Source organism: Lepisosteus platostomus, chromosome 2 (genome assembly GCF_059453375.1).
Source record: "Lepisosteus platostomus isolate fLepPlt1 chromosome 2, fLepPlt1.hap1, whole genome shotgun sequence".
Classification (NCBI taxonomy): domain Eukaryota; kingdom Metazoa; phylum Chordata; class Actinopteri; order Semionotiformes; family Lepisosteidae; genus Lepisosteus; species Lepisosteus platostomus.
The window spans coordinates 78,711,598-78,735,656 of NC_142612.1; the positions used below are offsets into that span (position 1 = coordinate 78,711,598).

A 24,059-nucleotide genomic window follows, 5' to 3' on the forward strand; every position below is an offset into this window, starting at 1 on the left:
CTACAATTTCTATTAATGATTGAAATTTAAAATACACCAATCAGTTAATAATACATCCTTTTTATTAATTTTGCAGAATTTTCATTGGATTTTGTATTTGATCATTCTATCGTACACTTAGAATAGCCAACAAACAGTGCTGAGATGGTACTATAAAAACAAATTCTACACAACACAGAACACATTAAAACAGCAAAATCCCAATTCTGAAAAGTTACGCATATGCAATACTGGTTCCATGTACCAGAAGTCAAGTCTCTGGTTGCCCAAAAGCTGCATAAAGCATCATATTGCTGATAATACCGAAGGTCACCTATGTCACAAAAGACATGGCTGATCGATAGAGTTCCAGACAGAGCTTTCAGAGAAGCTGGCTGAAATACAGCAGGCATCTGTAGACAGGAGACAACAGATCAAGAGGCTAGTGACTGGCTCCCCTTGAAATCAGTTTCAATATGCGATTGCCATGAAAGACCTGGTCTTTTCCAAATCACGGTCAGGCACGTTTTCGCTTGTAAACAGAAGCGCAAAAGGGTTCAGCGTTTCAGCACCAGTCTAGAGCAGCCAGGAGGAGTCACATGAGCTCGAGAGGTAGGGACGGGGGAGCGCAGCCGGATCGGCTTGATTTTCCCAGTCTACTGCTGTATCTACCACGACCACTACCCGTCTCCCCCACTGGCATTTCCCGGGGGCACCTCTCACCTGGGCAGCAGTGTCCGGCCGCACGACAACATGCCACACCGGGGCTTCACAACACGAGCACCGCGAGGAGTTCAGCAGGTGTACGTCAAAACGGTAAGTACCGATGATCAAAGCGGGTTCCCCCCCCGCCCCCCCATCAGATGTTAAATTTAAACCGCTCACGCGGGTGAGTCAGCGCGATCATTTCAGCCGCACAGCTGGGCGAAGTCTTGCCGTCTTTCAGGATTTTGTGAATCCCGGCGCCTTTCACACTTTCCGACTTAATCACTTCCTTTCCTCGGTACAGGTCTTCACCGCGTTTCCTGAGCTTCCTTCCTTTATTCTCACCCGCTCCTAAAGACTTTAAGCCACGGGGAAAAAAAAGAGACGCGTGCATAATTTTGCTGAAGCAAGCCAAGCTGCACCATGACTTTCAGTATGAGAGAGTGACACACATCTGCGGTTTCTGTTCTGCCTTTGAAACAAATTACTGAGAATAAATCAAACAGCCAAGTGCATTAACTTGATTTACTCTTAACACCCCCAGAGCACACTTAACATCCTCCTCACACCTGATCCTTCTCTCGTGCGCCCCACTGCTCTCAGCCCCGGCCATCTGCAGGCTTCATTTGCGTCGGGGGTGGAAATTACCCTGCAGGAATTAAATTCCTGTGCCCAAACTGCACCACAGGAAAAAAACAAACAAACAGACTGGGGTGAAAAACACTTGCACAATCCCAATGGTCTTTTTTTACCATTTTCATACAGCAGGGAGTTTTATTTTTAAATCAATATAAAGTCAGGGAAGAACCATCTGGCACCGCACCAATGCATCCAGTGGGAGTTTGCAGAGATGAGCACTGTCTGCCTCCACTCCAGCATCTCGGCACTGGTGGTACATTCTGGGGGGGGGGGGGGGGGTGCGTGTCCCACGTCAGGCCCAGACTGCAGCTCACAGGAGTCACACAGGTGAGCACTGTGCACGGCCCTGACCGGACTCCACAGCAAACACACGCATATTGGCTCAGTGTCTGTGCAACTACGCATGCAAAGATCATAGGAGAATGGCTACCTGTTTCCAAAAATAAACTAGACAACAAGGAGTATTTAATATTCATTCCTAGAGGGGAGACAGGTAAAATTGAAGATGACTCGCTAAGGAATGCATGGTTACACATCCAGGAGTGCTGCCCTTTACAGCGTTTATTCCAAGTATTTAACTGTGCAATAGCATTGGACTTTGAAGAATAGTGATTCAAGACAGCACTGTGCTGTACGGTTTTAAGTCACGACACCTCATTCAACCAGAAGGACTGATTGCAAAGAACCGAGAGAGGTGTGCTATTTTATCATTTGCAAGTGCAAAGGCACCACATCAGTTGCCAAAGGACAGATGTGAACGAGTGTCAACATTTTTTTTTTAATAGACTCTAAAAAAAGCTGGTCTCTAAAGAAGATACATTGACACACAGCAAATGAGAATATCAGACTCGTGAAACCCTTTAGTGCAGACGTGCTGCCTAACACGTGCCGTTCTGCGAGCATGAAGCGTCGACAACCGCTGTGCGTTCTAAGCAAGAATAAACTGCTACACTCTAATCTGAAATCGTTCTTGTCGTCATCTCAGCCGAGAATCCCATGGTGTGAAGATGCCATCTGTGAGGTTTTGAACGAACGCCTCTAAGGCAGAAACCCCCTATTACATGGGATTGGTACTTCTGTTCTGATCCTCCATTCAGGCCAAGTACGGTTCATCACAGGACCAAGGACCGCGCGCTGAGGTTAACAGATGGCCGTGTGGCGCTCATGGCACAGGCTGGCTGCGCGTCTCCGCGCGGGTCCGACATCACTGCAGGACAGCTCTGTCGTCGCTGATCCAGTCACCAGGCCACTTCCAGTGTCGCCACTGACATTTTAAAAGCAGGAGCTCCTGCTGATCCGCGCAAGCATGATTAACGAGGCTTGAGATCAGCCACGCAGACTCTCCAGGCCTTCATTCGTGTATCACTCCAACAGAATCCAGGAGGAACCCATGCAGCCCAGGTTATTTACAGATTCTACATGACAAGTGCTTTTATACCTTTACTATTTAGGTTTAATAAGATTCCCTAGAAAATGGTTAATTCAGATCCTCTCCCAGTTTCACCACTTGCCCCGGTCACCGAACCCAGCACATACCCACTCATTTGTTTAACGAAAGCTGTTCGTTCCTGATGTGTCTTCCCCGTTAAGATGCACTCGATCGTGCCAAGCCCACTGACACATGACCAGCAGCTCTGCAACTGCAGCTTAGGCAGACGGGACAAAAGACAGAGGCATGAAAAATAAAATAGCTAGTCAACAAAAAAAAAAGTCATGCAATAGGGGCCATTTTCAATTCTACACCAACACATAAAAGCCACACACAGAACTCACTATTTGAGGAAAGTAAGCCATGACGAAAAAAACAGCGAAGAGAAAAAAGCTGTTTGAAGAACTGCAGTACACACGAATCTAAAGTAATTCAGGTGGGGAGCTGCATCAGCATGGGTAGGCTGCCAAGGAACAAGAGGTTTTTTCCATGCTGAAAAGAGAAGAGAGAAAACAACGTTTCGGCTGTGGAGCCTTCTTCACATATAAAAGCCGCATACTTCGGATTGGCAAACCCAAAGAAAGCTCCCCAGCCGAAACGTTGCGTTTCCTTTCTTCTCTTTTCAGCATGGAATAAACCCTCTACCTGCTCCTTTGCTGACTAACCTAAGCCTCTTTTCCTACAAGTTGATCTCTTACTGGCACCAGCAAGATCATGTAGATTAAATCCAGGCAGGAGACGCTCCATGTCCAAGAGCTGCTACCTTCCTTCCTCAGCAGCGCTGGACAGAGTCCAGCTCATTCGCGTCCCCGCAGGAGGCCCCATGCCAGTCCAAGCCCAGCCCGACCGCACCGATGCCAGGGACAGCACCTCCCCCCAGCTCGCGTGTCAGAAGGCGGCGCAGATGCCCTCTCCCCGCCACGCGGCTCGCTAATCCTGATTTCCTGCCTCCTGGCCGGAAGAAAGAGGCTGGAGCCAGTGCCGGTGCCCGCTGTTTACTCCGCGGCTCTGCCCGGCGTGCCAGGCGTAGGACAAGGTGCCGAGACGCCTGCTAAGGCAACAGCTTGGACACAAACGCTGCTCGGCCAACAGCCTGACCCAGCACACGAGGAAAAGGTCTGTAAGGGGCCTGCCTACGAAGCTTGAATCAGATTCTGCACCTGACACTGGTTTAGTGGCTCAGCACGGCGGCCACACAGCTACACCTTGTGGGAAAAGTAATGGCATTTCCGAGACGGAGAGAGCTTTGTAGTAGCAGCAGCCAGTGTTCACAGCACCAAACTCACCCTTTGAGAAAGGGAGGAGAAAAACGGCTTGACGAATATTTTGTTGTTTTATTTTCAATCATCTGGCACGTCAGGCACAGATACAAAAGCTTGCTGAAAACCTGATGGCTCACTGGACATGAACAGCACAAGATCCAGAGCTCAGTCTGGTCAATGAGGGAAGAAAGTGATGGAGGCTGGAAGCCTAAAAAACACTGACCGACCAGGCCAAACTGACCGTGCCACTATTACGGTACCTCAGAAAAGGAAAACGCTTAAGAACAAAGACTAGAAAACACAGCCTGTGGAGATACCCAAGACCAGCAAGTGCTCCAGAACCAAACAGGCTCCTAAACACCCAGTTGTCTTCTCCAATATTCTTATTCCAAGTCTAAAGGCAGAAGGCCGACAAAGCTAAATAGTTAAAACCTTCACCACAATAAGTAGAAACCGAAACACCGTGCAAGTTTTTTTCTTATCAGCCTGCCTTAACGTGAAGCTGCAATCAAGTACGTACCTAGTTCAGGGACTGTCTTGTATCAGAATATAACAGTTGTCAAAACTTGACATTCAGGTGGAAAATATGACTGATTTCTACAGCATATCTAGAAGAGGCAGACCTTGAGGAAAGCTATTATTCTCAGCATCCAAGAGTAATGACTTACAGCTTAGACCTCAGGGGTAGGCGGATTCTGCTCTACTATTAATGCCAGAAGAGGTTCTGTCTTCCTGATAAGTGCTGTAAAGTCAATCTCATGCCTACTTAGTGCAGCATGGGGACAGAGCTGACATATGTAACGCAGATCCTGCTTAATAAACTCTTAGAAGGAAACAGCAGCACCAGTGAGTCAGAAAAACACAGTAGGTTTTTCTGTAGGCGGGACAGAACAGAAATAAGATACGCAGAAGATCCTTGGAGAACAAACTGCCGATGTCTTCACATAAGACAGGCTTCAGCAAACCTGGCGCCTTTCAGTTTTCAACTGCACAACTGGGGCTTCACTGACAATGAAGGCCAGCACTGCCACTCGAACAGGCAGCCAATAAAACAGCATGATAGGAAACAATTGCGCGGGCAGCAGAAATGCATCAGAGAACACCGCTCACCCCTTTGTTTCTGTACAGTGGATGTGCTGTGCGTATGGGGTCAAACACCTGGAAATTAAAATGCAAAAATGCAGGCTAACTGAACGCCTATCACCAGAAGCAAACCAACAAACCCATTTGCAAGAGAGGCTCCACCAGCGAAGCTGCTGAGCTAGAGACGGATGGAGAGGTTTCCTTCCAAACCCTGCCCTGTTAATCAATGAACAAACTACTCCTTTGAGCCATGCATTTGGAGAACCGTGCATACAGATCAAAAAAGAACAATGCGCCACCTCTCCAACTGCGAAGCACCTTGTTAAGCGCTCTTACAGTACTCAGTACCCCAGCTCTCAGAGAGAAGAGGACTCTTACCCCCAGTGGGAGAGGTATTCTCAGGACCGAGCTCTGCATCCGATCCCTCTTCACAGCTACTGCGATAATAAGACATCCTACCTGGCGCATGCTGCACAGGCCCCTTTCACCTGTGCGCACTAGTGTCCCGCTAAGCACTCCCTCCCGCGTCGCCCTCGGCCACTCACCCTCCGGCCTGTACTGCGCCACGATGGTGACGGTCTGTCCCGCGTTCTTCAGCGCCGCGGCCGCCTGCTCATGCGTCGCGCTGCGCAGGTCCACCCCGTTCACCTGCGGGAGAGGACGGGGTCAGGGAGCTGAGCGCAGGCATGGCTCCTGAGCAGCCGGACCAGGTCCCGAGCGCCGCGCTGCCAGGGAGGCCACACCACCAACACCACCTCCCGTTTTGGTCAATGTTAGCAGTGTGGGGGCAACAAACCTCCCGTTTTGGTCAATGTTAGCAGTGTGGGGGCAACAAATCTGAGGTGCTTCCTATAGCTAGCATACGCTCACTTCCCACACACACACCCCTCGGGAGCCTACTTCCCCCATCCCATCCCCCCCCCGGCAGCCAGGAACTGCGGACGTCTGGATGGGAAGAGGAACACTCCCCAGACCACCCAGCGACGAGGCTGCAACATCAGCCCTCAGTGAACAGGTCTGCACTTGAACGAGTTAAAGGGCTCAGTGAACCCCCCCCCCGAGGAATCTCACACGCCACGCTAAATGAACTATTGATTTCAGCCTCTATATACAGCGTGTAACCGGTAGAAGGATCTACAGGCTCCTGGCAAAATCAATGAGAGTTTCATGTGCTGTCAAGAGACGCTGCTCAAGGCTCTCGGATGTCTTATGACTAGAGCTAAACCTTCTGTTTCAGGCTCTGCCGTGCATTCACACATAAATAATTTAGGAATACAAAGGTATTTCAGTGTATAGACCAGGATTCTTCCTTGTGTTCTAATGCATTTAGCCTGCTCTTAACCAGATTTTGCAGTGCGCTGGCACACTGAGGCGGCGTTTGTGAAATCTGGACAGCATGGGGCACTCAGGATGAGGTCTGGGCAGTAGCCCTGGCTGGAAAGATCATGTCTCTGAAGAATGAATCAACAGATTTTAAATCTTCAGGAACAGCCAGCAGAGTTCCTGGAGGAGAGTGTTTGTCTAAAATAACATAACATTAGGGTACAGGTGCATCTGAAATCACGCCACCAAGGAATGTTTTCTGCAGAATAAAGTGGCAGGCCTTCCCGTTCGCGTTGCATTAACGATGGGGGACAGAGGTGCTGTTCTCCACCTGTGGGGCACAGGCTTACACTTGCCTGTGCCGTCAGGCTGCCTCTATTCAAGGCCATCGAATTCTGAATTTGGATCAAAGGGCAAATTCTGAAAGATTACATGAGGAAAAACCGTTAGACTCTTAAATGCTTATCGAAGGAGGACAAGACACAGGGCCTTATCGTCGGCGAATGCCCTGCCAGTCCGACAGCGGAGGGCAGCGCCCCGCGCCCTTACCGAGACGATGCGGTCTCCCTTCCGCAGCTCCCCGCACAGGTCGGCCGGCCCGCCTGCCAGGATGAAGGAGATGAAGATGCCCTCGCCATCCTCGCCCCCCACGATGTTGAAGCCCAGGCCCGTGGACCCTCGGTGCAGGACCACCTTTCTCGGCTCCCTGGAAGGCACACGGGGGAGAGACGCGGCCCGTGAGAAACCCAGCGGGCGATGAGAGAGAAGAGCCGGGCGGCGAGGCCTCGACCCCGGGACTTCACCCGCGGCCTCAGCCCACTCCGGCCAGCGCCCAGCGCGATAGAGAGCTGCAGGCAGTGGCTGCTGTGGATACAAGCACCAGCCAAACGAACCGAAAGCAGACGTCTCCACCGTGCGGCTCAAAGCCAATGTCCTGCTCTCCGTCTTTTCCAGACGTCACGTGGAGAACAAAGTACGTTTTCTCCAGAACTCAAGGTGTAAATCTAGCTTCAGCGACTTCCAAAACAACGTATGGGCATGCCCTTGTCTCTGTGCGTTTTGATTTCGGGTGGACAAAAAAGAATGAGTTAAAATTGCATAGCTGCAAGCCAAAATGTCAGACGCAGGGACAGGTGCCCGAGAGGACAGAGGTGACATCTTCAGTTCACAAGCTCATCTGGCAGAAGAGGACACAGTGCACTGGCACAGCCTGCAAGACCCTCCTGTCTTCCGGGCGCTTGTGTGGTTTATTGTGGATCAGAGTGAAACACACACGTTCGCCAGTGTTGAACTTTGTTCTCTCACAAGCAGCACGTCTGCTAGCCAAATCAGGAGATATTCTGAGGAAAGCAGCCCGTGCCCGATTTTAATCCCCAGTTGAAAACTAGGTATAAAACAGGACGAAGGTAGACCAATACGACAAACCCGAGCTCTACAGTCTTATTGCATTTGCACTTCTTTCTTCTTATCATTACTTGACAGAACACTCCCTCTGCTGGACTACTGGGAGAACAGCAGTCTCATACCTTAACTGCACACTGCTAGGCTTCTGTGGACAAAAGCAGCAGTGCCTGTACTGCAAGATGCAAAGAAAAAGCAAAATGCAGGACTTAGTAGTAAATTAGAATTGACGTTTTCTTTCTTATCAGCGAATAACGGCTCAAGAAAAAATTGTTTTCGCAAGTGGGAGGCCCTTGATAAAATTTTTATCTGCCATTCAAATTTATGCCCCTAGAGGGCAGTGAAGTACTGCTTTTGGCAGGAGCTCCTCACAAGATGCTCAGGGCTCCTAGCGTCTTCGCAAACCATATTGCTGTTGTAAAAACTGAACACATGAAAACAAAAAAATGAAAAAGCACTTTCAGTAAATGTGCTGTAAACTAGTGAAACATCCACCCCCTGGCACACTGCTACACCAGACACGAGGCTGAGACAGACTACAGGCACGCCCTACAGAGCAGGTCAGTCTGCACTGCACACACTCAGTTTCATCCAGATACAGTAACAGTCACACAAACACTGGGGGCAAAACTGCTTCCATCACATACAAGTGGGCACAGTCAGCCTGAAATCACACATTTTACCAACATGGCTCATCAAATCCAAGGATCTGAAATTTGTATTTAAATGGGATTTCACTTGCACGGTAGGACGTTGGCTAAATCTATGCCAGAAGAAGCCGAAAGATCAACCTAACACTCATCCAATGAAATGTTGTTCACAGATGTTGCCAGCCATTAGCTCTCTGTTCTTCGTACTTACATTAATACAGCCAGCGTCACAAAATCTGCCCTCTGAAGTGTGACATCTCTGGTGACACTGCTGTCTCTGATGCCACGCAAATCCTTCCATTAGACTGGATTGAACATCGTAAAGCACTTAACGACACGCACATTGAACTGGAGCCTGCTCGCTTCCCCCCCAAGACAGCATCTTGCTGGACAATCACCATCTGCTCCTCTGTTTATCAGTCCTAACGTCACGCATGACGGAGGCATTTGACTGACTGGCCTTAAAAACATTAAAAATAAATCCACTCCCATGCCACTGGACTCGGTGTTCCCATCATCCCCTTGGACAGCCAGATCAAGAGAATCCGTCTCTGACGTGAGCTGGCGAGGGACAGAGAGAGAGAGAGAGAGCGAGGTCAAACCTGGCTCGCTCATTTTCAATCACCTTTCGCATTACATAGCGCCTCACTCCTGACCAGGTGCAATGCAATTTTCACCAAAGGTCTCCCCCCCTCTTTGTCCCCAGGGTGAAACCAACAGCACCCACCACGCCTGGACACGAACCCCTGGCAGCTCCCAGAAGCTTCTGAGAAACAGTGAATCGCACCACTTCCAAGGACAAGAAGGCCTTCAGCTCTCCTGAGTCCTTACTCAGGTTAAAAGCTCAATGAACAGGCAGCTGTTCCTTCGCCGTCTCACACACCCCATTAGCCTCACTCCTGCTGACACAGACCTTCCCAGCCGCAGAACCGATGACACACCCAGGCTTCTGGTTTACTGCCCCCCTTCTGCCTCCGGGGGGCAGCACAGCGCAGTGGACAAGCGCCTGGACCCACGGGTGGTGGGCTGGTCCTGGTACAGCAAGTCCCTGCCGCTGTGCCTCGAGGAAGGCACCTCATTCCCACTCCCTGGATGGGAACCAGCATTGCTGGAGTCCGCTCTGCACTGGCCTGACAACACCTTTCAGCTGCCCTGGTCTATGAGGCCTTTATTTGTCTCAAAGGTTTAATCTACCTCTTGCAATGAACCAGCATGGCAGGAACATCAAACACAGCCTGAAAGCAGACCTGCTGGCTTTCCCCACTGTCGTCCATTTTTAAATCTCCAGATGTCATGGAAACATGCGTAAAATATCCCTTTCCCATAAACACAGCTAATTTAACATATACATTTCAAAGCTTAAAACACTGCTGTAAGACAAGAAACAGCTGAATATGATTACTATTGATATGCTACTACCATTAATTACCAATAATGGTAACTAGGTGGTAATAACGGCAACTTTTTCCAAAGGCTTTGCCTTTTCTGATCACAATCGCACACAGCAGAGAGATTCATTTTTATTCTTAATTGATCAATAATTGGGCACCTGTACCTGTTCCTGTACAGAGACTCTGCAAGTCAGAGCTGCTTGGAGATGCATGACTGAAACAAGTATAGTCCACGGTGTGCTTCGATTTTCACGTTTTTCTATAACTTTACTGCCGGGCAAATCAGTTCTAACAAACTTGCTGAGGCCTCATTTGAGCTACTCAGTAAAACCACATCTGATCTCATGGTTTTACAGGTCAGGCATCTCGCAACAAACACACCAGCTACCCGTCTGAACCTTCAGCTCACTGATCGCCGTTAAAAGCCACTTCAAAGAATCCATTAGCCCTGTAAAGCGAATGTCTTTGCCATGGGAATTCAACTCAGGTTGAAAAGGGGGAACTCTGGTGCTGCAGAAGATTTCTGCTCCTCTGACAACCCAATACCACTGGCGCCACTGTGATGTAACCTCGTTTCTCTCTGGCCCGCGGGCTCTGGAATGAGGAACGGGGTCAGGGACAGCGGCTCTCAGATTCAGGTCAGCAGGTCTGCCCCCTGGTGCTGGCCTTCATACACCACAGCACGGAGAAAGAAAGCCGCACCGACAATTAAGATGAATAACAGAGATTAATAACTTTCAGGAACCAGCAAGACACCTTGTCAAGGCTGCAAGGCTGAAAGGTTCCAATCTGAATTTTCCGACTAAAAAGGACAGAACGATTTATTTTTGAATTTTTGTTCAATGACCTAAAACTAGTGTGTAAAAAAAAAAAATCACTTCAGCAGTGACGATTCCGAGTCCTTGGCTCACCGGTCCCTGAAAGACAGCGATGTCTTTCGCAGGTGTCTGGCGCCGAAGCCAATCACAGGGTCAGCATCGAGGAAGGTTGAGCGCAATAAACGGTTAAGAACGGTATGTGTCGGTCTCAGCTCTGCGGAGCGGCGAGGTGGCGAGCCCAGCGGGCCCCCCCCAGGGACGGAGGGGCGACGGCAGCGGGGGCTCGCGAGGAGACCATGTGCCAAGCGGGGCTCGCGTGTCTGAGCCTTGGCCCCTCTCCCCGACAGGTCGCTCATCCTGAGAGGTGCGAGTGAAAACAGGCGCCACCACAGCTCAGCCAAGGCCGGCGAGCCTCTGCTGACCGCCACGCAAACACGAGCGGAGCGGGATGGGGAATTTCTCCCCAACCCCACGAGTCCCCGAGGGGACTACATGCCTCCGCCTCACAACAGGTCACACACGGGGAGGGAGAATGTTACAGATCAGAAAATCAGCTAGGCACTGTAAATTAGTAAGAAAAACCATCAAAACATCCGCCGTCTGACAGCTGTGCATTACTGAAACAGTATCCCTTAGTGCCGGAGAAAGACCCAAGTTCCTCGTGCAGGTTACCTTGTCATCTCTTCATCTCCCAGCATTCCTTTGGAGATGGGGGAGTACCTCCCTGGGGTTGTTGGCGGTAGCACGTGTCCCAGGTAACTGGGGGTGCTGATGTGGTTCTCCATGTGCTGCGAATAGGCTGAAAGGAAAGTCAGGCAGGTTAATGCCAACACCCCGAGATCATCCTCAGATCCACATGGCAACACAACAGAACACAACTATCTATGCCATCTAAATGTTCAATTGCATGCGTTTCTGTTTTGTTGCGGACACTCGGCACAAGGCTGCAGTAATGACTGTGACAGCCCTGGAAATGTTAGGACTGGTTTTAACATTTGCCCTTAAACCAACATGAATGAATCCTAACAGCAAGTCTTTTGCTACTGTAAATCAACGTAACTACTTTATCCACATGTACTCAGTATTAGAATGGAATAACATCTAGTCATATATCAGAAAACAAAGGAAAAAAAATGTTCCCCTTGACTTTTTAAAAATAATCACATTTTATTTGCATTAAATGCATCATTTTAGCTTGTAACCTATTTTCAAATTGCTTTTGAGGCTCTGCTAACAAACACAGGGCTCCAAATCTACACAGACCACCCAGACACATCTTCAGAAAGATTCCCAGGAGCTGAGTCTGACCAAGAGAAAAGTGCTGCACACTTGTTAACGCTGGCGTGGAGTGTAAAAATCCCTCCACACGACTAGTTATCAAACGCTCTGCGGTCAAAGGACAGATTTTCAGCTCTGAACAGTCTCCAGGAGCCGTGGGACAGAGGAGCCAGGTGGTAGCTCCAGCCTCAGGCTATGTGTCATGTTACTAGCTGGCTGTGGAAGAGCAATCTCAGAAACAGAACAATAATAAACAACGGATGATTAGAAGAGGCAAGGTAAGATCTATTTTAAAGCACGGCAGACAGCTTAAGAAGGAGGAATGGAATGATGATGAAGGAACTAATCATGCAGAACCTTGCGAGAGATTTACATTTTTATTTGCTTTCGAAAGGTTCAGTATTGCATTTACTGAGAGACGAGGAGGGCTAGTCAGAGGACTAAAGCATTCTATAAATATTTCAAAACAATTTTACTGTTCAAAAATTGCACCCAAGCAAGATCAAACAAATTACAGACAGAAGATTTATGTTTGTCAGACTGTAAATGTAGGGCACAAGTTCAGACAAAGCCTTCATAAGCAAATGTTTCAGATTTACAAAGCGGCTAAATGCAATTCTGATGTCCCTTGAAGATAAAAAGTATTCAAGAACACAGAAGAGATTGTATTTTCTGGTAAATCCACCCTTAGTCTGAATTTTTTCTATGCAAGAGATCTTGTTCAAATGAAATAAAATCTTCAATTTCAACAGCCTAAATTAAACTCAAACTTAATTTACTGAATTATGATTTAATACATTTTTTTAAAATAGCAAAAAACTACTTGTAAGACCTTCATGGGCTGATTTTTTTCCTTCCGGTTTAGCAGATGTTTAAACTACTTGGAATAGCATATTTTAGATTTTTCAAAAGGCACTCCAGGTTTTCTGAAAATGTTTTCTAGATTGCATCTTGACAAAATGGCAGATACAGAATATTATTTAGAAATTAATAATTAATATTAGCAATTAGAAATATTATTTCTATGCTTAAACTCAGTGGCAAGTGATTTTAAACACTTAATAAAATTACTTTTCATTCCTTATGTTCCATTAGATCACATCCAAGCAAATGCGAATCCATCATCACACAACGCGGCCTCAACTTCAGCACTTTGGTATATTACAACATGGATTAGCAAATTGGAGCTCCATGTGATCTGGCTCCTGACCGAATTTGCTTTTGTCCTTCATGTGTTTTACGCCCAGAGTCCTTGTCCAGGACCTACAATAATACCGAGGCAAGTCATCAAACTTTGGAAATTACACAGAAGTGCTAAATTATTCATTTCGGATTTCTGGGATGGAAAAAATTAATTTTGCTGCACTCCCGGGATGTTATTCCTTAGTTACAGCAGTGCCACAGCTGTGCACTGCTCCGTTCATTACAGCAAGCTTCCAGCAGCCCAGCAGACACAAAGCCTTTTCAGTTCCACGGATTCAAACTGTCAGGAAGCGCAACTTACTTTAAACAGCCCTTCCATCACGAAACATTACTACTATTCTTAAAAAGCGAAGCTGTTTTATCTTAGCAAAGAAAGCTGACCAGTGCAATGTAATGACCTTCTCTTGGTATAAAATTCTGGTGTATTTATAGACCTTTCTATTACAGTTATTGAATAAAAACAATTCCCACACAGACAGGCAGCATCCTATTCAGCTGTGGTTTCGTAAACTATTGAACAGTTTAAAACGGCTTGAATTAAGGGGACGATTTTAAACACTTTAAAAACAAAAATTAAGTACAATTTGTTTTTGAATGGGTAGCAAATTTTTGTTCTCCAACTTCCCCAAAGTGGCAAAGAAGAGCTTGGCCACCGTTTCTTTACTCCATGTACAGAAAAAAACATTACTCTAGTTTCCCCAAATCATTTAAAATGCTTTCGGCACACAATCACGTTGTGAAAGCTTGCATAATGTTTTCCAAGATCCGTTTTCCTGCAGCTCAAGGCCTGGTTATTGGAGTTCAGACTGATCGAGATTCAACAGCTCTTGAAAGGTGCGACAGTGGACACGGCTTTAAGAGCAACTGCTTCTTTCTCACACAGTACCAGACCGCCGCTTCATCCCAGCAAGGGCACAGGGCCCCGCCGTGGGGCCGGATGGGTTCACTGGTCACTGCTCCGCACACCTGAAGGACCCAGCATCATCTCTTGCGATCTCCCGTCACGTACAGAACCACTAGCGGGGGAAGAACCGACACCGCGGCAGAGGAGCTCAGAAATACGCCATTTACTTTATTGACTAATTCCTGCAGTGCTTTGGGCTTTTAAGGTCTTAAACACTAGTCCTTGGGTCCCAGCTTCCTCTGAGCAAAACACACACACAGCTCATGTTCTTGGGGAAAACAGGAGGCAGGAGGACGATGGGCATTTTGCCGTGTGACGTGTGAAGAATTCCAGCTCTGTGGAAAGGTTTTTTTTGGACAGCTAATGGTATCTGTTAATCACCTCTTGCCTGGAGTGGAGTAACATATGGGCATCAGATGCACTCTCAGATGAAAGCATTTGTCGCTCCCTTAAGAGAATACCGCAACTTGTATGTTGGCATCCAAAGCACTTACAAACATTCAGGAGACCCACCTCTCACCCACTGCCCCCCTCTGAAATGATGAGGCATGAAAATTCCTCTTCACCACGTTTACCACTCTCCCACCTGTGTGATCTCCCAGCTCAAGGGTTACTGAATCTCTTAGGATCTTTCACAACGCAAGCGCCTGGCCTGCACTCCTCCCCCAGGCCCCCCGGGCTGCCTCTTGAATCGGGCCTCTCGAGGGCGTGCGCTGGCTGCAGCAGGGCAGGACAGCAGCTCCCGAGATTCTCTTGCTCCTGGGGCTTCAGAGCTCCCGCTGTGTGCGTCTCGCAGCAACAGCTGATCAGTATGGCAATATGGCACGTCACGAGGGGGATCAGTCCACGCGTGCTTTAAGACAGCTGACAAACCTTCACTGCTCTTCATCCCCGGCAGAAAGACCAACAGCATAAATTGCTCTGCAGGGACGTCCCAAAAGCCTCTGACTCCAGCAACTGAGAAGCTCTTTGGAGGACCTTCCTGAAGTATGGATGTTCCCTGAAATCTGCCACCCACATCCCCCATGGCCATATGTGAGCAGCGATCACCAGCAAAGGCTCACGCTTGCCCTCTGAAGCCGAGACAGGATCTGAGCAGGGTCGTGTCATAGCCCCAGGACTAATGTTCCATCTGACTGCCAATAAACTCCCAATTCGAGGGGAGCTAAATGACCAAGTCTGGTGTCTCACGGGTATTGTAATATTGACACCTTTAAGCTTTTGAAACTTGCTCTTATCACTTTTGGTTTCAGCTTGTCTTCTTTTATGAGGGATTGGAGCATAGGGGACATATTTGGGTTTAATGGGGGGAGGGGGACAGTTGTTTCAATAACTGTGCAAATCCTGCCTACTTACGATCAGCTGCAAAGGTACGTGCACCAAAACATTTAGCGACAGGGTCTAAGCACCCAGTGTAACACCGCAACAGAGCCGGCAGTCGGAGAACACTCACAGTTGGTGATGTCAGGGGGAGCGAAGCTGTCGTTCATGAAGACACTGGTTGGCTTTGCAACTTTCAAATAAACAACATCCGGAGTGTTTTTCAAGGCTGTCACGGCGTCTTCGTGACTCACCTCCTCAAGGCAAGCGCTGTTCACCTGCAAATACACACACCTGCATTATCCCACAAGCCCAGCTGCACGGAGCTAATGCAGACTTAGAGGGAAGGCTTGGGCTTTCCTCTGGTTTATCCCGACTGTTCTGCAACTGTACTTGAGATAAAGGAATTACTTCAAAAGGAACAAATGACATTTTAAAGGGGAAGAGAAAAGCGTGGCTCGTGATGGTTATAAAAATCACACAGAAGACGCCTCTGGTTTTGAGGCAATTTCACAGCAGTAATCTTATTCGTCTCACGTACCGTTTGCACAGGGAGAGAAATGAAAATGACTTGGAAATGCCTAGAATCCAAAATGGAGCTCTTCGTTTTAAACAGAAAAGGAATGAAGGTGTTTCTGGAAAACTGCAGAACCATAGTCAAAATATATCATTTGCAAGTTACACAATATTAGTGGGGGCCTCTCTCACTACAGATAAAGACCACATTCAGAATCCACTCTTCTCCAATTTACTACATGCTGTAACACCTCAGTCATCTTTAAAACAATTGTATCTGTAATACAACGCTGGTCTTAAACTTGAACTACAAGTGATCTGCTACTATTCTTCAGTAAAGCTTTTTCAAGCATGAAATGCACACAACCACTCGTCAACAACTTTGTTCCTTAGCGCATCACAGTGAACTGGTGCTGATCTCAGCATGCAAAGGGCACAACACCTGACGCCATCTCAGGGCGCACTCACATCTGTCACCCCTGCACACGGGGCGACGATTCAGAAATACCCATTAACTTCGACAGCAGCACCATCTCTAGACGGTGGCGGAAAACCAAAGCACAGGCAGGAAAAAATCCCTCAGACGAAGGGAGAAAATGCAAAGTCCACAACGACGGGACCGAATCTGAACCCTGAACCCTGAAGCTGTGAAGCAGCAGCACCACCCACTGCACCCTCCCTAATAAGAAACCTGCAATCAGAAATGGGAAGCATAAAGCATACATAAAATAAATAATAAAATAAACCCACAAACGCAATGACACCAGAACTGTGGATACAGAAACGCTTCCCACTGCTGCTTATTTACTGGGCACTAGCAAGCCAGTGCCAAGCTGGGGCATAACGGCCAGTGAGCTGCAGCACCTGAGGCTCTAGAATAACAATTGCAGAAGGATGCAGGGCAATTATCATACTGCTGACACCAGCTAGGCATCCTGTAAACACGGCGATATTTGCAAGGGAGATTCAGGTGCTTTCAGGAGCGATGACAAAGCGGGACTGAAAAAACATTTTCTTACGGCCAGAAGTTTGTCTCCTATCTGAAGCTTCCCATCTTTATGAGCTGTGCCGCCTTCGATGATTTTGGTGACGTAGATGCTGTTGTCCCCTGGAATGTGCTGGTTCCCAACACCTCCAGCTATGCTGAAGCCCAGACCTGGAAGGAGATAAAACAGCTTTTCAGCCTCCTCGCCTCCTTGTTCTGCAGGTTAAACTCAAATACAAAATGAGTCCTGTAAGGACAAATCAATCTGTAGAGTGATGAAGATTCACTGCTTAATTATAATGCTCGCAGTCTTTTTCCATAATTAGAGAAGACCCAGTTAAGAGCAGAGCATTTAACACTGCTCCAATTACACTAATAGCGAGAAAGGCCAACTCGCAGCAAGCTGGGAATTGCGGCCGTCATCAAGAGACCCCCTTCACAACAGGCTGAGAGACCGCACGGTGTCAGAGGAGCAAAAAAAAAAAAATTACAGATTACAAATGTGCTCCCTGATGTGTGCCTCCTGCCACACAACCACCACCAGGCACCAGCATCTACTCCGGGCCTTAGTTTCCAAATAAAAAAAAACCCGCTTCGCTAGAACAAACAAACTGCCTCATTCGTGACCTCTTCCGGGTTTCCGGCACGCGGCCGACCCTCCACTTTACTGGGGCGCTTAACGATGGAAAATCCGAGTTGTCCTGGGCAGAAGAAGATGTGGGCCGCCGCTCTTGGCTGAGAAACGTGCTTATGCGCGTGTGTGGCCTGCAGAAAAGTCTGAAGTGTTAGGAGGTGCGCACAGGATGTCCCACAGGAGGGGAAGAGAAGGCACAGGTTGAGCCCGGACAGCTCGCCTCTTACTCCCTTACCTTTAGGCCCTTTAACAAGCTTGATCTCCACTATTTTTTCCGTGACGGGTTTCCGCCGGCGGACGTACAGCCGGACGATCGACCCGGCTTCTTTCAGGGCTTCCACTGCTTTGCTGTGGGTGACATCTCGGACGTCAACGTCATTGACTCTCAAGATGCAGTCGTTGACCCTGTGGGGCAAGAGGCGGCACCGGTCACCCGCGGCAGGACACTGCCCCAGACCGAAGGGCCAGAAGCCTGGCGCTTCTCTGCTCCCGTCAGGAGGTGCAACTCCCAGAATGATACAGGCATGAGGTGGGACACTGCTAGTGCCACGAGCGGGAGGGTCAGGTGGAGGGAAAGTTTAAAATTGCTTAGCGGTTTTAAAAAGCAAACCCCGGCTCGGCCTCTGGCACCGAGCTTCTTCCTCTCCGGAGCTCTACAGATCGGCATCGCGCCCATCTCGCTCTCCGACCCCCCCCTCCTTCTCGTCCCCCCCCCCCCCCCAGCCAGACAGCGCACAGAGGGCGAGGACAGACACTCACCGCAACCTGCCGTCCTGAGCAGCTGCGCCTCCCGCGATGATTTTCGTGATGAAGATACTGGGATCATCTCCAATGTGGGGATTATCTGTACCACCTGCGATACTGAAACCAAGGCCTGAATTCCCCTTTAAACAAACACAAGAAGACAGGCAGGACCTCAGGGGGCACATATGCTGAAGGGGGCCTTTGTCATTCCATGCACACAAAACAAATGGGAACAAGTGATCAATACGAGGCCTGAAAAGCATGTATTCAGATAATACACTGCGTGGAGGACAGCTGGGTAGAAGTTGTAAGGAGGCGGACAGATGGACGGAGATGGAGAGGGGCAGGCTGGCAGAACCTGCAGCTGGAACACTGTAAGCAAACTCAATTTAATTACAGGACCAGTGGCGCACATGCCTACTACACTTTGGGAATAAAGTTAAGGAACTCTGATGAGAATCCACAAAATGTCTAGGTTATTCCAGCATGTCGTCATCAAATTGACTCTGTTGTTTTATGTGTTGTCATTGCAATATGTACGCTACTTGCCGACAGCATTGCACGATCAAAATGAAAACAAACGACTATTTACAGAAATGAAACATGATGCTGCACGTCCAGGATGTGCTGGGACGTCTTCAGATTAAGAAACTGATCACAGAGGCAACAGCTTACTGCTACAGGGATACAACACAGGTACGTCCTCTGTCCCACATAAGGGGTGTCAGTTATATATGGAAAAGATTTGTTTTGGTGGGGTGTAATAAATGTGGGAGATTATTTAAAATAGTTTAGGATGGCTCACTGCTACCCCACCTCTCTGTTCTTTACATTACAACATTTATCAAAGGCTTTAATATTCCTCCTAACCCTAGTCAGCAAGTATACAGCTAGAGGTGAAGAGCTGTTTTGGGCACAAATTCAAGGAAGTTGGGAGCTGAGCAGCAGAAAGAAGAAATGGCTTTCCATTACTGTGCACCAGTCAGACAATCTGTTGACTAACAGAGACAGGACACTTGCATGGCACAGCCAGAAGGGACACTGGATAGAAATTTCATCAACAGAAGGGTACTGTGATACCCAGGTGAAGATCACCCAATGTACTGTTGTAGGAAAAATAAAAACTATCCTACAGCTGGGATCTGCATTCATAGGGAAGACAAAAACACTTACCCGTTCAAGCGTGATTTCCTCATATTCATAGTCTGCCTCTGTTCCATTCACCTGGTCAATAAGAAGGAAAATAATAATAAATAACAGCTTAATTAACTAAACTGAAAATGCAAACAACAGCGGGCTTGAGAGCCGCAGGACAGCCACTCCACGAGAGCTTATTAACAACACTCAGAAGAAGCTGTGTGCTGTTTCTGTGGACGTTTCTAAGCCATCCATCAGTTCGCTATTCTTCCTTAGAAAATGGAATTAAAGATCAAGCGGAAACAATTTCTGATGTTTTAATTAACAGTTTACAGTAACATTACCAAAGAAAAAAAGAGTGAGGCATTTGAGCACTGCACTCTGACCCAACAGACTAACAGGACCAGAGCCCATCTCAGACAGGTCTCTCCCACGGTCTCCCAACAGGACCAGAGCCCATCTCAGACAGGTCTCTCCCACGGTCTCCCAACAGGACCAGAGCCCATCTCAGACAGGTCTCTCCCACGGTCTCCCAACAGGACCAGAGCCCATCTCAGGGAGGTTCATTCCATTCTCACCCAGTATGAAGGTCTGATGCTGACTAGAGCAAGATGCTGCCAGGTTCAGCAAAGTAGCCTGCCAGCCTCAGTACCTTCCTCAGTCAGATTAAAACAGGAAGGAAAGAGAAACTGACTGGCTAATGGCAGACAACAACAAATGCTGTTGAGTCTGTGATAAAAAAACAACAATCAGATCCTCTGTCCTCTGCATCTGGCCTGGTTTTGATTGCTTCTGTCCACTAGCCACAGATCAACTGTGTCGACAAGATTCATAACCAAAACAGAGGGAACTGTAATGTCACCCGAGGTAACAGTAATACGATCAGCAAACTGCCTTTGTGTTTCTAAACCACAAACCTTAATTGAAAGGCAATGCACTTGCATCGTGCCAAGCTATAGCTCTCTCCAATCAAGCAACTTTGTCATCGCTTGATCAACCACAACGAGGGGCACAGGATCATCACCCTAAACAGGGGTAGAAGACTCAGCTGCAGGCAGAGGCTGATACAATGACCAGCAGCAAACATTCATCTGCATTCAGATTAAAAAATGGTGCCAAACCGACAGAGAGAAAATAGATTTAAATGCCAAATTACTGATTTTGAACTGCATTCCAGGGTGACGTGCCGTGCCCTGTTGCCGATGGCGCAGTTCACCTTGCCCACAGAGACCGGGGCGGCAGTCAGACGAGTAAATGACACTCTCTTTCGCCCCCTCTCTTTGGAGCGAGCAGCAGCATCACAGGGAGAAAAAAGGCTGCCGCCGAAGCTGTAATCAATTCAACAGCCCGAAGGAAGGACTAGTGGAAGCGCACAGCTTGAGCAACAAAGCGCACGTCCCGCACAACACTACAAAAGCAGAAGCATCGCGTCGAACCGCGTCGTGAAGACGAGGGGCCTGTAGGCGTCGGCTGCACATGCTTCCCCGGGAAGTGAAGGCCGAGGGTCGCTGGCACCCACCCGTGTCACGGGCCCAACACGGGCACTGCCGCAGGCCAGTCCGCGTTACTCCGATAACGAGAGGCGCACACGGTATCACTGAAAACGGATACACATGCCACAATGGGAGGAGAGAGACTGTAATGTGTCGCCAATAACGGCTGAAGGCAAGACAAGGTGGGGCTTCTGCTGTAGCAGACGAAGCACAGAGGCAGACTAGGTTCCAAACAAACGGAGGGCTAACACCGAGGGAGCAGTGTTCCCTCTTAGCTGCCTGATCTCGGCGGCTCTCAGGAGCTAAGCAGGGCTGGGACTGGGCAGTACTGGGATCAGAATCCTCTGAGGCAAACTGGGTTACTGCAAATGGTGTTGCTGGAACAGTAGGTGGCTCTCCCTCTGGTCCTAGATTTCCAGTGCAATGACCCAGTTTAGGGATCACTGAGACTCTACTGCAGGAGGCACTGTACTTCAGATGAGAGGTCAAACCAAGGTCATGGCTGCCTGGTCACTAAGATCCCGGGGGACTGTGCACAAGAGTAGGGGAGCTACCGTGGTCTCCTGACAGAAGCAGACTTTGGATTTGGTTTGATCAGATTGTGCAAATCCAATTTTCTCACTTTTCCACTGATCTAGCAGGGCTGCTGGTGCAGAATTGCTGCCTTGTATCAAAAATAAACTTCCACAAGGTATGCATGCACCTACAAACTTTTTTGACTTGTGGTGGCACTATCTGTAAGATCTCATAGGACAATACTGCACACTGGACTATAGTCACATGAGACAAAAGGGTCTGGGTTATTTTTAGCAAAAAATGATGTTAAGTTTATGATTTTATATAATGATTTGTCATTCCTTCCATAAACAAATTGACAGCAATTTATTACATATGTGCTTTTTTTATCGCAGAAAGTATAAAGGAAAAATGTTGACAATCATTTACGTGACAATTGACATCAAGAATGTGAATCCATAATACTCCTCTTTGGAGAACACCTCAGACCTCTGTCATTGAGTTAAGGCTGGATGGGTGGGGGGTAGGTGGGATATGATCTGCTTTTTGCTTGGTTTCAACCTAATGCTGAACCTCAGCTAGAGGCCCCTTAATGTTTTATAACATTATAGAGGATCTGGGTTCACGTTGCCATGCTTATGAGATCATTTTTACAAAATTCAATTAAGCATAATCATATCACCACTTTGCTAATTAGGAGGTTTCCAGCGGACAACAGTGGGAAAGGGGAACACTGCAGCTCTGATACCTGCGGCTGTGGAGGGTTCTGAAGCACAGACCCCTCTTCCTCCCTACACAGCTGCCCAGGAAAGACGCAGTGCCTGCTGACGGAGTGTAACTGATCGTTAGGCGTTCTTTCTGAGGCTCGGAGACCAAACGCGGAGTGCACTGGGAAGGAGTCAGCTGGGCTTTGACACATAAAAGTAAAAGAAAAGCTGTTTTTTTTATTTTGTTCCAGTGTAGCCCCCCCCCCCCCCCCCCGATAGCTGAAACGGTCTTGGCCAGTTTTGGACGCCTGTACTAAGTGTCCCTTCATAAAATGAAAGCTGGCCTAACATGATGCAATGTAAAAAAAAACAAACCTATCTACATGGAAAAGAGAACTGCTTACATTGATACAAGAGATCTTAAAATATTATTCAATTTAGAGATATAACAGCTTCTATTATGTCTGTAGATTAATATATTACTCGTCCTAAAGTACATTACCTTTTCTAAATATAAGCTGATTTTTAAAGAGAGAGATGAACTGAGGCACACAAAGGTGGTGATCTACCAATTCTATCACACGATTACTGCTGTTTCCTTGTCACAGTGAGAGTCATTCACAAACAGCAGCACAGAGGGATTCTGCTGCAGAGCTGTAATAATATGATAGCAGGTCAGCATGACTAATAAAGACCCCATCTCAAAGCCATGAGAAAACGACACCAAGGACGCCACACCTGTACAAACAGAATGGAGTATATGCGTCATAAAATGCAAGATCAATTGAGGTCATCCGGAGAAGCATGGGAAGAAATATTTCGGGAAAGCTAAAAAAAAAATGGAGGTGGGAATAAAATGTAAAAAAAGGCACACTCCTCTCCTGAGCAGTGCCTGTGATGCTGAGAGCTGGTCTCTGGGCTCTGCAGGGCAAGCAGCCCGTCTACCAGCTGCTGTATGTGCAGCAGCAGATGTCCAGTGGCATTTCCAGCTCTGCCATAAGCTTCATCACTTTAAGAGAGATTTGGCCTACGGAATCAAACACAGCACGTGCTTTTTAAAATGACACTTTCGCCTGTGCAGTGACCCACTATTATTATTTACAGGTAGTTGGGGGTTAGGGCGACGCTGCCAAGAGGCTGGAGCTCACTTGCCAGTGTCTTCAGTGCCCGAACCCTACAGAGCTGAACACCCCAAGACATCTCCGGCCTGCATTCTTCTCCAGCTGCGATGTCGAAGGCGATACCCCGACGTCTTTCAACACACGGCTGGAGAATAATGCAGGCAGGGGAGGTTTTGAGGTGTTCCATCCCTACAGAGATCAACAGGCAAGAACAGCCCCCTCCTGCCTGTAACTTCGAACTGGCAGCAGACTGGGGCGCCAGGCAGCTGTGGGGCACCCCTGCCGGTCCTCTCACCAATAGCTCACCAAGGGTGAACACCGAGCCATCTGTGGGGCTGGGACGAGAAGGGCACAGGGTCGTCACTGAGCCGCGCACTCCCATAACCCACCAGTCGAGCTACGACCGGTGCTTCACTGGCAGCTCGCCACGCTCGGTGAGCAAAAAGCCGCTTCAGTGTCGCGACACCAGGCATGCTGGGAAGGAAGGGTGCAGAACGAGGAGGCGGCGAGGCGGATAAAAAGATTGTCTGAAAAACTGGAGGCAGTGTGGGTAACTGCTCAGGATCCTCAAAACACAGCATCCAAACCCAGGGGGAGGAGTGTCATTTTTCTTCATGATGCCAGGAAGTAACAATGAGCACAAGAAGGTAAAAGGGAGCCTTGAAAAATGGGGCGATGAGTCCCGGCACAAGAGCCTGGAACCCCGAGATGGATACAAAGTCAGCTTCGTCCCTGAGCCTGCAGGCCTGAGCTGTCCAGCAGAGAAACTAACAGCGGCCTTATCCAGGCTTGAGGTCTGGGCAAACATCTCCTCACAGGAG

The 24,059-nt window shown here is 48.2% G+C and overlaps 1 protein-coding gene across 30 annotated transcripts in view; it reads right to left on the bottom strand.

Moving 5' to 3' along the window:
• dlg1a (discs large MAGUK scaffold protein 1a) overlaps positions 1-24,059 on the bottom strand; it is a 173,168-nt gene that overhangs the window by 29,770 nt on the left and 119,339 nt on the right. For all 30 annotated transcript variants that reach the window (XM_088621248.1, XM_088621039.1, XM_088621032.1 and 27 more), the window contains 8 exons: positions 19,438-19,488; positions 18,280-18,404; positions 17,756-17,925; positions 16,921-17,057; positions 15,519-15,663; positions 11,353-11,479; positions 6,970-7,126; positions 5,643-5,745 (listed from right to left, as the gene is read on the bottom strand). In XM_088621248.1, the coding sequence (XP_088477374.1) occupies positions 5,643-5,745; positions 6,970-7,126; positions 11,353-11,479; positions 15,519-15,663; positions 16,921-17,057; positions 17,756-17,925; positions 18,280-18,404; positions 19,438-19,488 (1,015 nt within the window). The remainder of the gene's footprint in view (positions 1-5,642; positions 5,746-6,969; positions 7,127-11,352; positions 11,480-15,518; positions 15,664-16,920; positions 17,058-17,755; positions 17,926-18,279; positions 18,405-19,437; positions 19,489-24,059) is intronic.